Source organism: Cynocephalus volans, chromosome 10 (genome assembly GCF_027409185.1).
Source record: "Cynocephalus volans isolate mCynVol1 chromosome 10, mCynVol1.pri, whole genome shotgun sequence".
Lineage (NCBI taxonomy): Eukaryota > Metazoa > Chordata > Mammalia > Dermoptera > Cynocephalidae > Cynocephalus > Cynocephalus volans.
Window position 1 is genome coordinate 100,008,071 of NC_084469.1, and position 13,988 is coordinate 100,022,058.

The 13,988-nt window shown below is 48.6% G+C and overlaps 1 protein-coding gene across 4 annotated transcripts in view; it reads right to left on the bottom strand.

The window, feature by feature from the left end:
• Nucleotides 1-13,988, bottom strand: part of ARHGEF18 (Rho/Rac guanine nucleotide exchange factor 18) — a 70,074-nt gene that overhangs the window by 15,283 nt on the left and 40,803 nt on the right. For 3 of the 4 annotated variants that reach the window (XM_063112204.1, XM_063112205.1, XM_063112203.1), the window contains exons 2-8: nucleotides 11,857-11,995; nucleotides 10,882-10,994; nucleotides 10,580-10,720; nucleotides 4,357-4,607; nucleotides 3,428-3,553; nucleotides 1,648-1,765; nucleotides 522-770 (exon numbers count right to left, since the gene is read on the bottom strand). In XM_063112204.1, the coding sequence (XP_062968274.1) occupies nucleotides 522-770; nucleotides 1,648-1,765; nucleotides 3,428-3,553; nucleotides 4,357-4,607; nucleotides 10,580-10,720; nucleotides 10,882-10,994; nucleotides 11,857-11,924 (1,066 nt within the window). In that variant the 5' untranslated portion in view covers nucleotides 11,925-11,995. Of the gene's footprint in view, nucleotides 1-521; nucleotides 771-1,647; nucleotides 1,766-3,427; nucleotides 3,554-4,356; nucleotides 4,608-10,579; nucleotides 10,721-10,881; nucleotides 10,995-11,856; nucleotides 12,252-13,988 lie in introns of those variants that run through there. The other variant, XM_063112202.1, reaches the window with a different exon arrangement.

Genomic DNA, 13,988 nt, shown 5'->3' on the forward strand with positions numbered 1-13,988 from the left:
GAGGGTGATAATAAGACTACCTGATTTTTGCTATACTCCTGGCTGCCTGTGCTCATTCTGACTCCACATGTGACCTCCCTTCAGCCATGAAGTAACCAGGCTGTAGTAACTCTGTGTCAGATGGCACCCGCAAATCCAAGATGGTACCACAACTCCAAGTTGTGCCAACAACCCAAGATGGCACCCACCACTCCATGATGGTGCCACTAAACCAAATGGTACCATCAACCCAAGATGGCGCACCACCACTCCAAGATGGTACCACCAACCCAAATGGTGCCACCAAACCAAGAGATGGCATCCACCACTCCAAGATGGTGCCATCAACCCAAATGGTGCAACCAAACCAAGACAGCACCTACCACTACAAGATAGTGCCACCAACTCAAGATGGCACCCACCAATCCAAGATGGCATCCACCACTCCCAGATGGTGCCACCAACCCAAGATGGCACCCACCACTCTAAGACAGTGCCCACTGATACAACATAGTGCCCACCAAAGGTGGCTAGGGCTTTACCTTTCAAGCGCCCTGATGTGGTCTTCCAGCACAGTGTGCCCTCCAGGTGGAGCTGCCGCTGCAGCATGTCCTCCTTGCGGAAGGTAAGTCCATTCTTGAGTTTGCTGGAGGACTTCAGGTCCATCTTCCCTGCAATCTCCCTGAAGCGCTGGCCCTTCTCGTACTCGCTGACCTTGGCGTCCACTTGTGAGATGATGTCTTTGATGAGGTTTAGGGCCTGGGTCAGGTCTTCATAGTCCTCGGTGCCAGCTGCCGCACACAGCAGAGTTAGCACTTGTCTCTGTCCGCACTCAAGAACACGACAGAAGTGGGCATACTGCGTGTGGGCGGATGGGGTATGTGAAGTGCATTCCCCAAGGCCACTGCTCAGAGAACTCTCAAGAACCACCTCCCCGCTACCACCTCCTGAGATTTAAATGGTTTTCCAAAATAAATACAATAGAGCAGAGTTGAGTTTTCACCCAATCCAAGGGACAAAAACTGCCCTGCATAGCTCTGCTGGACAAAAACTGCCCTGCATAGCTCTGCTGGCCACTGCTTGGTAAACAAATTCCCCCGTGTCTCCCAGTTCTTCATAAATGATTCACTTCACCTCCTGTAGTGACCAACAGCTGGCTTCTCCCACTCAAAGGACATGGCTTTCTTGGCAGGGGAATGTGCTTGGTCTGCCATGCCTAATTCCACTGGAGATGTGGTGGGTGTGATTAGCACTGCCCGGGCCTTGGGGAACTCTTGGCCAGGCTCTGTGCCCTTTCCCCTCTGCCGGCCACAGCTCCAGGCACATCCCTCTCTCTCAGCCCTGCTCATGCGACACAGAGATGTCATCTTTGTGCGTGTCTGGATCACCCAGGAGTGACGTTAACCAGGGCACTGTCTACTTCCATTCATCCACTCCAGATACTGAATGGGGCTTCTGCGGCCCAGCCTGTGTTAGGGAATGGGGGTATGGCAGGCAAATGAGACTCTGCCCCTGCCTCCATGGTGCTGCCCCGTCTTTAACTCCAGCACTCAGCCGTGGATTCCAAGGGAATTTATCCAATCCACCGCTAATGTAGGGAGCAGGTGGACAAAGCCCCCTGCCCCGCTGCAGCAGTAACGGGCGAGGCTATGGAGAGCGCTACCCTACCTTCTGTGTTCTGAATGATGCGTTCTACCAGCACTGGGTACTTGGTGATACGCTGAGTAACCAGAAGAATACACTCCTGCACACCAAGCCGCCTCACAATGGAAAAGTGGCCGATTTTCTAGGAAATGGAAAACAAAACCAGGTTGTATGAACATCTTGTCTCTTGCTGGATCAGTTCACGATTGTTTACCAAGGCTGGGTGGGGCCACCTCCTTTTCTGGCTCATTGGGACTTTTTCTTGGCTGCTTTGGAAGAGACACACACTGGATACCTGAAAGCAGGAATAACCCTCTGTCTGCAGAAAGGCCATGGAAACAAAGGCAGCCTTGCCTTGGTGTGAACAAGGGCCCCTGAAAAACCCGTTAAGAACGAGAACCGATGGGGGAGAGGGGATTATGGACATCACCTGCCGAGATGTTCAACACGTGCACGCTCACGCACACTGAAGACGCTAACCCTAACCAACGGCTGAAGTTCCAGAACCTTCTGCAGCCAGACTGGGCATGTGCCTTCCAAACTGGCTCCCTGGTGGCTTCTGATGCACCCCTCTGGTTGAGAACCAAAGAAGCGGTCACTCCCCGGTGGAGGCCTGAGCAGCTTCCTGCATTCTGTGAGCACAACACACGTTCTTCTGGTGGTCTCCCCTGCTCTCGTGTGTGTGTTAGGAAGGCCAGCGCTCCCAAGGAGCCACTTCTTAAGAGGACCAGAGAGTCACTGTGGGATCTGCGAGAGTCCATGGATGAAGGTTTCATCAGAAACCCCTGCACCACCATTTTCTAGGTGTTTCCAGCGCAGGCCAGCCCATTCCAACTCCGCTGTTTATTACTGGATGAACTGTGGCCCCAAAGTGATGCTCCCCCTTTTGCATCTGTCTACTGTAATGATGTGGAACCAAATTTCAACACATGCCATTCTTTTTTTGGCAGTTGGCTGGTATAGGGATCCAAACCCTAGACCTTGGTGTTAGCAACGTTGTGCTCTATCCAACTGAACCAACCAGCCAGCCCATGCCATTCTTAACTTCAGACCATTAGCCATCAAATGTCACTTCAGAATAAAGTCCTGACCAGTCACAGATGACAGAACTGTTTTGGGATCAAGTGTGCTTAGGGCTACTGAAGAGGTGAACGCTGATGGAACCCAGTGGCCTTAACCTGAGTGCCGTTTCCAGGGGGCAGGGACAAACAGGGACCACCGTTTAGAGTAACAGCCCCTACAACAGCCAGAGCCTCCAAAAGTAGAACAGGGTGGCTTTGGAGGGGTGGCTCCTTGAAATGACCCTTGTGTCACCCAAACAATCTGATGAGTGATGGTCAGCAGATTCCACCCAGGGGCCTGCAGGGGCATCTTGCGGCCACCCTGGCATGGCAAGAAGAAAGCCTCAGATATGCTTGGTTTGGCTTCGCACCTTGAGATCCTATGTAAGATTTCACTGACGTGTTCTGAATGGGTTTGTGGTTAAAAACCAAACCAAACCACGGAAATCACTGCTTTATAACTGGCATCTTACAATTCCCAAATCCCAAGACGCAATAGTTCTGTGGGGAAAACCTACAGCAAAAAAGGTTCTTAATTTTTTTTTTTTTTTTAAGATGACCATTAAGAAGATCTTAACCCTTGACTTGGTGTTGTCAGCACCACACTCTCCCAAGTGAGCTAACCCCAGACATCCCTATATAGGGATCCAAACCTTTGGCCTTGGTGTTATCAGCACCGCACTCTCCCAAGTGAGCCACAGGCCGGCCCTTAAGTTCTTAATTTAAAAAAAATTTTTTTTCACCTTGATCAGGTTTTGAAATTTCTTGTTCTGCTGCAGCAGTGACTTATAATGACTGACTGCATCGTTGTGGCCACTGCAGAACACGCCGTACTTTTCTTTCATCCTCTCCCCATTTTCACCTGAAAACTAAGGCGAAAGAGAATGGAAATGTTACTAAGAGCAAACATGAAAATCGCCAAGGTATATTTTCATCTAGTTCATCTGATTCTGCTAAAATAAATATTGGATTTATTTGTGACTTCATTGTTGTTTTTTTTTGGTGGTGGCTGGCTGGTATGGGGATCTGAACCCTTGACTTTGGTGTTAGCAGCACTGTGCTTTAACCAATGGAGATAACTGGCCAGCCCCTGCAATTGCACTTTCCAACACATCCCCAACAGGGAAATGCTTCACCATGGGGTGTCTAATTATGAGGTATGATAGAGGAAAAATGAGAAAACTTTCTGCTTTGGGGCTTTGCTATATTACAGCTGTAAAGCTTCCTGAGATCCAGGAAGAAAAAAAATAAATCTAAGCCAAAGAATGTTAGAAACATGAAAAAGCAAAAGGAGTATTCTTCTAATTAATTGGCCCAGGATGCCTCAAGCCAGCAATCTTGGCTTAGGCTCACGAGTGATCGTTCCGGGTCAACACCCTGATCATGGCTAACTCTAGTCCATAGCATGCTTCTGACAGTCAAAAACACAGTGGTCAGAACCTCAAAATAAAACCAAACAACAACACAACACCACACAGTGTTCATTTACCATTTAAGCCTCTGTGTTTCTAGAATATGCTCTGCAGGCCCAGCTGTCAGGGGCCTGTACTGCGTGTCCTATGGGGGAGAGGCACCTGACAAACCACAGCCATTTTTGTTTTCTTATTATTGTAAGGAACAGAGATGGGGCAGGAGCTTCAAAGAATGTTCGGATGAACATGGGCATGCCCACCTGCTGCACCAGTAGGTCCCCAATCTTCTGGATGATGTAATTCCGGTCGCTGCCCTCCTCCAGGGACTCCAGGCGGCGCTCCTTGAGCCGAGAGAGGAAGTGGCCATGCATCTCCAGCAGGTCGTCGGCGCACGGGAAGAGGTGGCTGATGGCCTCGCTGCTGAATTGCAGCTCCTCCTGCAGGGCCCTGGAGTACACCTTCAGCATGATCTTGAGTGTCCGCACGTGGTGGACCTCTGTCTGGATCAGCTCTGCAGAGACACAGACGGCAGGACTTAGCCCCGCCAGCCCTACCACTCGTGAATGCTTCCTGCCCTTCATTTGCTGGGCTGGCTTCTGAAAGTTCTCTGCATAAATCCTTACCCTTGGGGTCTTTTGTACCACCCAGGACGTCTATCTGGGCTTCCTGTCCTCCCCAGCCCAGTGCTGTGGGGGTCCCAGCCTACGGGGACAGTGAAAGGAGAGGACACAGGATGTAATGTGCACTGGGGCCTTAACATTGCAGGAGGGTTTTCTTTTTTTTTTTTCTTTTTCTTTTAGTGGCTGGCCAGTGCAGGGATTGAACCCTGGACCTTGATGTTATCAGCACTACACTCTAACTAACAGAGCTAACTGGCCAGCCCCATAGGGCGGTTTTCTGCCTGAAGACAACTGAAGACATTTCAAGGCTATTTTAAGCAAGAAGACTGTTCTAATGAACACCACTCCTGGGGACATAGAACTCACACATGTGTGTCTGTGATCAGACCCAGACTGCAATGGACTGGATGTCTGTGCCCCCCACAAAATCTTATATCAAAATCCTGACCGCCAAGGTGATGGCATTAGCAGGTGGGGCCTTTGTGAGGTGATTAGGTCAGGAGGGTGGAGCTCTCATGAATGGGATTAGATTTCTTATAAAAAACACCCAGAGAGACTCCTACCACATGAGGACACAGCAAGAAGGTGACTCATGAACCAGGGAGTGGACCCTCACAAGACACTGAATCTACCAGTGCCCTGATCTTAGACTTCCCAGCCTCGAGAGCTGTGAGAAATAAATTCATGTTGTTTATAAGCCACCAAGTCTATGGTACTTTGTGACAGCAGCTGGAATGGTCTAAGACAGAGTATAACTGATGAAAAAGCAGAGCTCAAGTGGGGATTTGTATTCACCGTTACAGGTGGAGAAAGACTGGATTTTGTGCTGGAGCTTATCTGCTCTTCAGGTCAAGGCTGTGAAGCTGTTAGAGATAAAACAAAGGTCAAGGCAGGGGTATGGACCTGGAGTTGGTGGATGGGTTTCCAGAACTCAGGCACCACTGTTGTGGGTTGAACTCTGTCCTTCAAAAAGATGCCTGGAAGTCCTAAACCCTGGGACCCATGAATGGGACCTTATTTGGAAAGAGGGTCTTTACAGATGGAATCAAGTTAAGATGAGGTCACCTTGGATTATGATGTGCCCTAATCCAATGACTGGTGTCCTTATAGGAAAAGGGATATTTGAACACAGAGACTGGAGTCATGCATCTACAAGTCAAGGGACATCAAGGTTGCCGGCCACCACTAGAAGCTGGAAGGGGCAAGAAGGATTCTCCCCCAGAGCCTTCAGAGGGTGCATGGCCCATCTGACACTTTGATTTTGCTCTTTTAGCCTCCAGAGCAATGACAGAATAAATGTCTGTTGTTTTAAGCCCCCAGATTTGTGGTGCTTTGTTATGGGAACCCTAGAAAGCTAATACGGACACTGAATAGGCCTGCACAATTCTGTGTGTATGTGGGTGCTTTCCCCTGAGCAGAGGGCTCTCAGTGGTCATCAGATTGACAAAGGCATGGCCCCCAAAAGTTCAAGAATTATAACAGATCAAAGAGGGATAAGAGCTGGGCCTGTTAGCTCAGTTGGGTAGAACGTGGTGCTGATAACACCAAGGTCCAGGATTTGGATCCCCATACCTGCCAGCTGCCAAAAAACAAAGCAAAACAAAACAAACAGCTTTACTGAGATATTCACATACCACACAACACACTCTCTTCTAGTGTATAACGCGGTGGTCTTTAGTATACTCACAGAGTGGTGCAACTATCACCTCTATCTAATTCCAGAACATTTCTGTCACCTTGATGGATCTTCTTGGATCCATCAGCAGTCACTCTTTATTCTCTGTTCCCCCTTGCGACCACTATTTTGCTTTTTGTCTCCGTGGATCTGCCTGTTTTGAACATTTCATATCAATAGAATCATACAATATATACAGCTTTTTGTGACAGGCTTCTTTCACTTATCACAGTGTCCTCAAGGTTCATCCATGTTGCAGCATTAGAGCCTTCAGACAGTGCATGGCCCTGCTGACACTTTGATTTCATTGTTATAGTATCAGAATTTCCCTTTTTAAGCTAATTTTTCATTATATGGATGAACTACATAATGTTTATTGCTCATCTGTCTACAGATACCTGGGCTGCTTCTACCTTTCGGCTGCTGTGAATCGTCTACTGTCAACATTCTTGGGAGTGGCCTGGGTCGTACCACCTGGTTTGTTTAGGCGAGAAACTTGGACTGGAGTTTCTGGGGTACATGTCCCCACTTCTCCTCCCTGTGCTGTTTCTCTTTACCACATCCCTCCTAGAGGAGTGATTTATTCCTGATGGTCTCTACCAGCTAGTGACTTCACAAATGGGTGGACTCGGGTGACTCTGGACAAGTCACTTAATTTCCTCATTTCCTCAACTTAATAACAAGAGAATCGAAACTCCTCCAGAAGCAGTAAGACACGGTATCATCAGCTTTTACCTTGCAGCAAGGAAGGGTTTTGCAACTACGATTCAAAATCCACACAAACCATACAAGAAAATGCTGCAAAGTCAGATGATGTAAATAGCCCGTATTACTGTGTGGCAAAAACCTACCATAAGCAAAGCTGAGGGACAAAACACAAACTGGGAAAAATACTTGTAGTTCACATCCAGACAAAAAGCTGACTCTCCTACTCATAAAGATCTCTTAAATATGACTAGGAAGAAGGTGTATACGCAAGAAGAAAAATGGGCAAACGGCATGAACAGAAAAAGAAACCCCAATGACTTAAACATACAAGACATTCGGTGCAGTTCATAAAAGAAATGCAAATTCTATCCAGATTAAGATGCCTTTTCACCTACTTTTCTGGCAAGGACCCAGCTGCTGGCCCATCCACAGAGGCATGGAGAGTCTCACACGGTGCTTCTGGGACCGTGGATTGACCATACAACCCCTCTGGAGGGCAAACTGGCAATATCGATCAAGACTCCAAACATGCAGGCCTTGTGGCTCGGCAATCCCATTTCCAGGAGGTGACCCTACAGATAACTTATCCTACAGACACATCACACAGGAGAAATCTTGCACTTCTAAGGCTACTACTTGCAAAATTGTTTCCTGCAGCAAAAGATAAAACACACATACACAGGGACGCCAGGGCAGCCAGTAACCACACTGTCTTTGAGGGATCACCTCTAAGACTGGGCTAAGTAAGAAAAGAAAGCAAAGGATAGAGCAATATAGATACTGTTGTACCTTCTGTATAAAAAAGGAGAAAAAAGAAACTCTGGAAGGAGCCAAAATAAACAACCACTGGTGACCTCTTGGAGGCACAGGACATGCACAGACTGGGGACGAGGGCATGAGGATGATTTTTCAGTGAATATTTTCGAATGTTTTAAAATTTTAAGCTCTAGGGTTTGATCCCTGTACCAGCCAGCTGCCAAACAAACAAAAAGCTAAAATTTTAAGCCATGTGAACTTTTCTTTTTCTAAGCTTTTTGAATGTTTTAACACCATACAACATTATGTTTAAAGAATCATTAAAAAGCTGAGTGTTTTAACTGAGTATTCTCATTCCTGGAAAATTTTATTCTAAGAAAATCAAATCAAAAAACTAAAAAAAGGGCTGGCTGGTTAGCTCACTTGGTTAGAGTGCGGTGTTGATAACACCAAGGTCGAGGGTTCAGATCCCTGTACTGGCCAGCCGCCAAAAAAGAGAGAGAGAGAGAGAGAGAGAGAGAGAGAGAGAGAGAGAGAGAGAGACATATTGCAGGGCTGTCTTTAATAATGGCCTAAAAAGTTCACCACGTTTAGTACACCATTGTTTATACAGACTGAGTATCCCTTATCTGAAATGCTTGGGACCAGAAGTGTTCTGGATTTTGGATTATTTTTGGATTTTGCAATATTTGCATTATACTTACCAGTTGAGCATCTCTGATCTGAAAATCCAAAATGCTCCAGTGAGTATTTCTTTTGAATGTGGTGTTGGTGCTCAAAAAGTTTTGGATTTTGGAGCATTTTGGATTGCAGATTTCTGAATTAGGGATGCTCATCCTGTAAGGCCTAAAGAGTCAAAATGACCCGAATGTCAATTGCCAGGGAAAAATACTTCTGCACTCAACCAGCATGAGAAACAGCGAAGGAGGATTAGAAGTAACAACTGGGAAAGAGCCCCGTGAGGTAAAAAGTGTCAACATCAGGTGCGAGCCCTTTCTGGGTGTTTCATCCCATCAACTATAACACAGCCATTTAAAATGGTAATTTCAAAAGATTAGGTAAGATTTCCAGTGCTCCCATCTCCCAAGATGCTTCTTTGGCTAGTATGGGGATCCCAACCCTTGACCTTGGTGTTATAACACCGTTTTCCAACCAACTGAGCTAAATGGCCAGCCACAAGACCCTTCTATCTGATCAATGAAGCTACTCCCACACACTGGGCTCTCCCACAGGCAGAATTCCTCAAAGAGCAGGGGGACATGTCACAGCAAAAGTTTACACCTGGGTAATGCTGACGCTACACAGGCCACATATGGGCAAGGCCTTCAGATGAGGGAGGGGATGCTGTGGGTGGGTGGGGTGGGGGTGGCAGCAAGGATTGCAGGAGGGGAGGGGGCAGGAACGGGAAGGGGGAGGGGTGGGTGAAGAGTGTGATTCTGGCTCCCCCAGCTGGTGTTGGGAGCTGTTCGTTCTCAACGGTGCCAAGGTCAGGGCCACCAGCTGCAGCGAACTGGGAGCCATTTGTAGGGACCCGGGGGGGGGGGGGTGATATTGTGACAAAGGGCTTCCACATTCCCTGAGGGGAGGCATCCATTCAGGTCCTCTTCCTCGAAGACACCCCAACCTACCCCGGCCTGGGCAGAGCTCAGCATGCCAGATGCAGGAGAGAGCGGGTGTGGTAGATGCCATTGAGCAGGGTCTGGGGATCCCAGGACCAGAATGATCGTGTGGGGTGGAAAGGGAACATGCTTCCATACCAGGTCCTCTCCCAGAACACTGACAGGGCACAGAAAAATGCCTCCCCAGGGAGAGTCGTAGGTGGCATGAGAACAATAACTACTGTTGTTACCTTGGGCAAGTCACGCTATTCTGAGCTTGGTCACCCAGCTGGGGGTGGGGGGGCTGGGGGCCTGAAGGGACCCATGTGGGAGCACAGGGAGGGTCGCCCACCATGAAGCTTGTGCTATGACCATGTGCCGAGAGAGGGGCATGCCTCCAAGAGGCCCCAATTACAGCTATTTCCGAGCTTGTCTGGTGGTCACTAAGGGATAGCTGGGATGGGACCAGGGTGGTCTTTTCTCCCAGAGTCACTGCTATAGACTGAATGCTTTTGTCCCTCCAGAATTTATATGCTGAAACCTAATCCCACATTTGATGGCATTAGGAGGTGGGGCCTTTGGGAGGTAATTAGGTCATGAGGGTGGAGCCCTTACAGATGGGATTAGTGTCCTTATAAAAGAAACCCAGGGAGCTCCCTTGCCCCTTCTACATGAGGACACAGCAAGAAGGCACCATCTATGAACCAAGAAACAGACCCTCACTGGACACCAAATCTGCCAGAGCCTTGATCTTGGACTTCCCAGCCTCCAGAACTGTGAGCAATAAAATTCTGTTGTTTATAAGCCACCCAGTCTATGACATTTTGTGAAAGCAGCCCCAGCAGACTAAGGTAGTCACCAACAAGGTAAGTATGAGTCAGACCCGGGCACCTGGCCAGGCTCATCCCAGAGACCTCTTGTGACAAAGTCCTCCCCAGCCATCCTTCCCTGGACTGGAAAGCAGGACTGCCCTGGGGGGAGTGGGCAGAGCAGGCAACACAGTCTCAGGGGAGGACAGCTGTGGAACTCAGACTCCCACATGGAATTAAAGAAAAAAAAAGACAAACAGAAAGAAAAGAATTAAGTAGAGTGCTGCCACGGCAGCACAGAGCTCTGGACTTCTTACCATAAAGGACATCCTGTCTTTTCACAACCTCCTTCTTTTGTTTCTTGGCATAGGCCAAGTCCACAGCCAGGCTCCAGGACTCAGCCTCGAATTCGTGGGCGTCTGATTCGATCTCGCTCCTCAGTGAGGCAGTGTAGGGGTCTGCGGGAAAGACGAGGGGCTGCTGCTGGGGGCCTGGAGCTGGCTGGCTCCCAGCCGCCCCACCCTGTGTCCTTCCCGGAGACACGCCGATGTGGGGCCCGGCGCTTCCCAGTATGGATGGGGACCCTGTGACATGCACCAGGGAGTCGAGATGACCATACCTTCTACAAAAATGGACTCAGCATTCGAAGATGCAAGTGAAAGAGAGTCATCAGCTGCCGGCTTAAACTTCACAAATGCAGAGTCAGCTTCGTCCATCTCTCCTGTGACTGGTCTAAGTAGAAATAACAAAAACAATTATCACAAGATGTTGAGTTACACACACACACACACACACACACACACGCACGCGCACACGCACACGCACGCACACACACGCACACACACACACACACACACACACACACACCCTGTCTTACGAAGGTAAATCAGATTGTCAGTCCATCTGATTAGGTACTATCTGAGAACTTTCCAGATTTCAATATAAGTCTCAGCTTCGTCACAGATTTTTTTTAAAAAATTAGGAGACTGTCTGTCAATGAGATAGCAGGACGTCTTCCATTATGACTAACTTTAACGTTCAGGTATGTTCTAAGGGGGTGTGGATCACAGGCCTCCTTTACTAGCCATCGGCGCCCACTGGAGCCCCTGAAATTCTTTTTACCAGGACTTAGGTGGCTCCTTTCTACCAACTCATAAAAGGACCGCTGCAAATACATTAGGTTCTAGCATCTCTTTCCACACTTCTGGATGCAAAACTGGGGGGGCCTCCTCAAATCCTGTAAAACCAGGTAAGGTGTAGATAATGGGTTGCTAACCCCATGCTACCCTCGGTAGGACTTCTGGCATCTTCGTGAGTACAGTAGGGAGCCCTGACTGCGGTACAGGTACAAGGATTCAGCAAAGTGGCTCCACCAGCGGCCAAATACACCCGGCGACACATTGTTTTTGAAAGAAGAAAAGGCATGAATCTTGGAAGCAGGTGTTAATGGGAATTTCGCTGCCTGGCATGGGGGCTGCTGAGCTGCTTGACACAGACCTAAGTAAGGGGTTGCACAGCCTCCCCATGGGATGCCACCCACTGCTGCTCCAGCCCGTCATCTGCACTTGACAACCAAGAGGGGACCCCGGCTTACCTGAGTCGCGTCCCAGTTCCAGCTGGGCTCAGTGTTGGCTGGGGACCCCCTTTCTGAGAGACCGTCATGCCGACATTCCTGGACGGGGCCGGGCTGCCATCGGCCAAGAGGGTGCTCCGGGAGTGCTCCTTCAGTGAGGCTGCGACAGAGGTAAAGACAGAGTTGGTGCTCAGAAAGTGGGCAGGGTAGCGCAGGTCGCCTGTCCGGAAGCCCCGCTCCGACTGCGGCCGCAGCACGGACAGGACCTTGGAGGTCAACAGCTCATTATCTAAAAAGACGTTCTCGCTCCATTTCCTGGGGAAAGAGCTGTAGCAGGACAGCTCGGGGCAGCCAGGCAGTGCGCTGTGTCTGTCACCGCTTTTGGAATGTGTGTTCCCCATGTTCGCGCTCAGGGCTCCCACACCCGGCGCGGTGCCAGGCTGGGCTGTGCCGTTTTTATGCCTCGGCGGGATCCTTCTAGAAAACAGAGCTGCGTCCTCCCTTGCTGTATTGGCTGAAGCAGCAGGTCTGGAGGGCAGGAAATTGGTCCCCACTGTGACCATTTAGTGTGGAAATTGCACAGCATTTTCTCCTTTGGTAAAACAGAACAGAAAAAAACCCTCTACACTCCTCTCAGTCTTGGCAGGGGGTAAGAAGCAGAGAGCAGTTTGAGTTCGCTGTAAATAATCTGAGCTTGGGAGATGGGAGCTCTGCGCTTGATGTAGTTCGTGCCCACATCGCGTGAACGATGATAATTAATCTGAGACCCAGGGACCACAAGACATGATGTGTAGCTGCCCCCACTCACTGGCACTGGATAGAACTTGACTGTCAAAGTGGATGAGAGTCTGTGATTCTATTTTATACAGTGACTGTGAACCAACCACACATGCAACAGGGACTCCAATGGGTTGTTTACAACCACTGCTCGTGAATTTAAGGGTTTCGATTGTAGGGTACGTATACCCACAGACAGCCTTTCTATCGACAGAAAGATGCAACCATTAACGAAAACTCAGCTGTCATCAGGTAGAGTTTCCTCTCCTATTTGACCAGCTAACCATTTAGCTCAAACCTAGCTGAGATGGGTGGCTGGGTTAATTTACTCTAAGGGTGAAAACTGCATTATAAAGCTCTACCCCAGACAAGAACAAACAGCAGCATTCAAAAGAAATCTGGGGCTGGCCGGTTAGCTCAGTTGGTTAGGGTGCAGTGTTGTAACACCAAGGTCAAGGGTTTGGATCCCCCTACAGGCCAGCTGCCAAAAAAAAAAAAAAAAGAAAAGAAATCTGTCTGATGGCTTCCAACCTGGCTCCTGGGTCCCCAACACACCTACCCACTGTGTTACAGGAAGAAAGTAGTAGCTGGAACCTAGGTTTTCAGCAGCACAGAGCCTATGAACCTTGGGCACAGAGCCTGCCCTAGAAGAAAATGTACTTGTAGCAGCTTTCCTGGGGAGTGGATTCAGCACTCTCTGAGAGAGTTTTAATTTAGGTGGAAATTTAGGTGATCGCAAATGTGCCAGTGGGTACGTATTAGAGATTTTCTGGTAGAGGAATATGAAGAAAGCTTGTAAATTAAGACATCAGGGCTGACTGGTTAATGCAATTGTTAAAGTGTAGCCTTATTAACACTGAGGTCATGGGTTCGGATCCCTGTTCCAGCCCATGTCCATCCCCCCAAAAAAGACATTAGCCATCAGCTGTATGACACCATATCACACATATTCTTTGTGGCTAGTCATTCTTTGCCACAGCCCAGAATGGTGAGAATGACATTTATTCAGCAACTTCAAACATTCTGACATTGGGATAATAGATGGCTAACAATGACTATTATTAGACTAGACAGAGGTAATCAAGAAGTTACTCATACACAAACACCCGTGTACAAAGCAAAAAATCATAAATGGAAGGCTATGTAGTCCCGGGCGGGCATTTCCTGACACTTCCGCACTGCACTGAACCCTACCCAGGCAATTATGACCTAAACGTTATGAGTATGGGACAAATCTCAAAATGCACCCTGTGCCTAGCATCCTGGCATGCCTGACAGGTTGTTCCTGTAAATGAAGTCTTGCCCCAAGTTGGATGGATTCTGCTTTAATCAAATCACAAAAGAAAAAGTCACTGTAAACACCATCTAAGAATTGC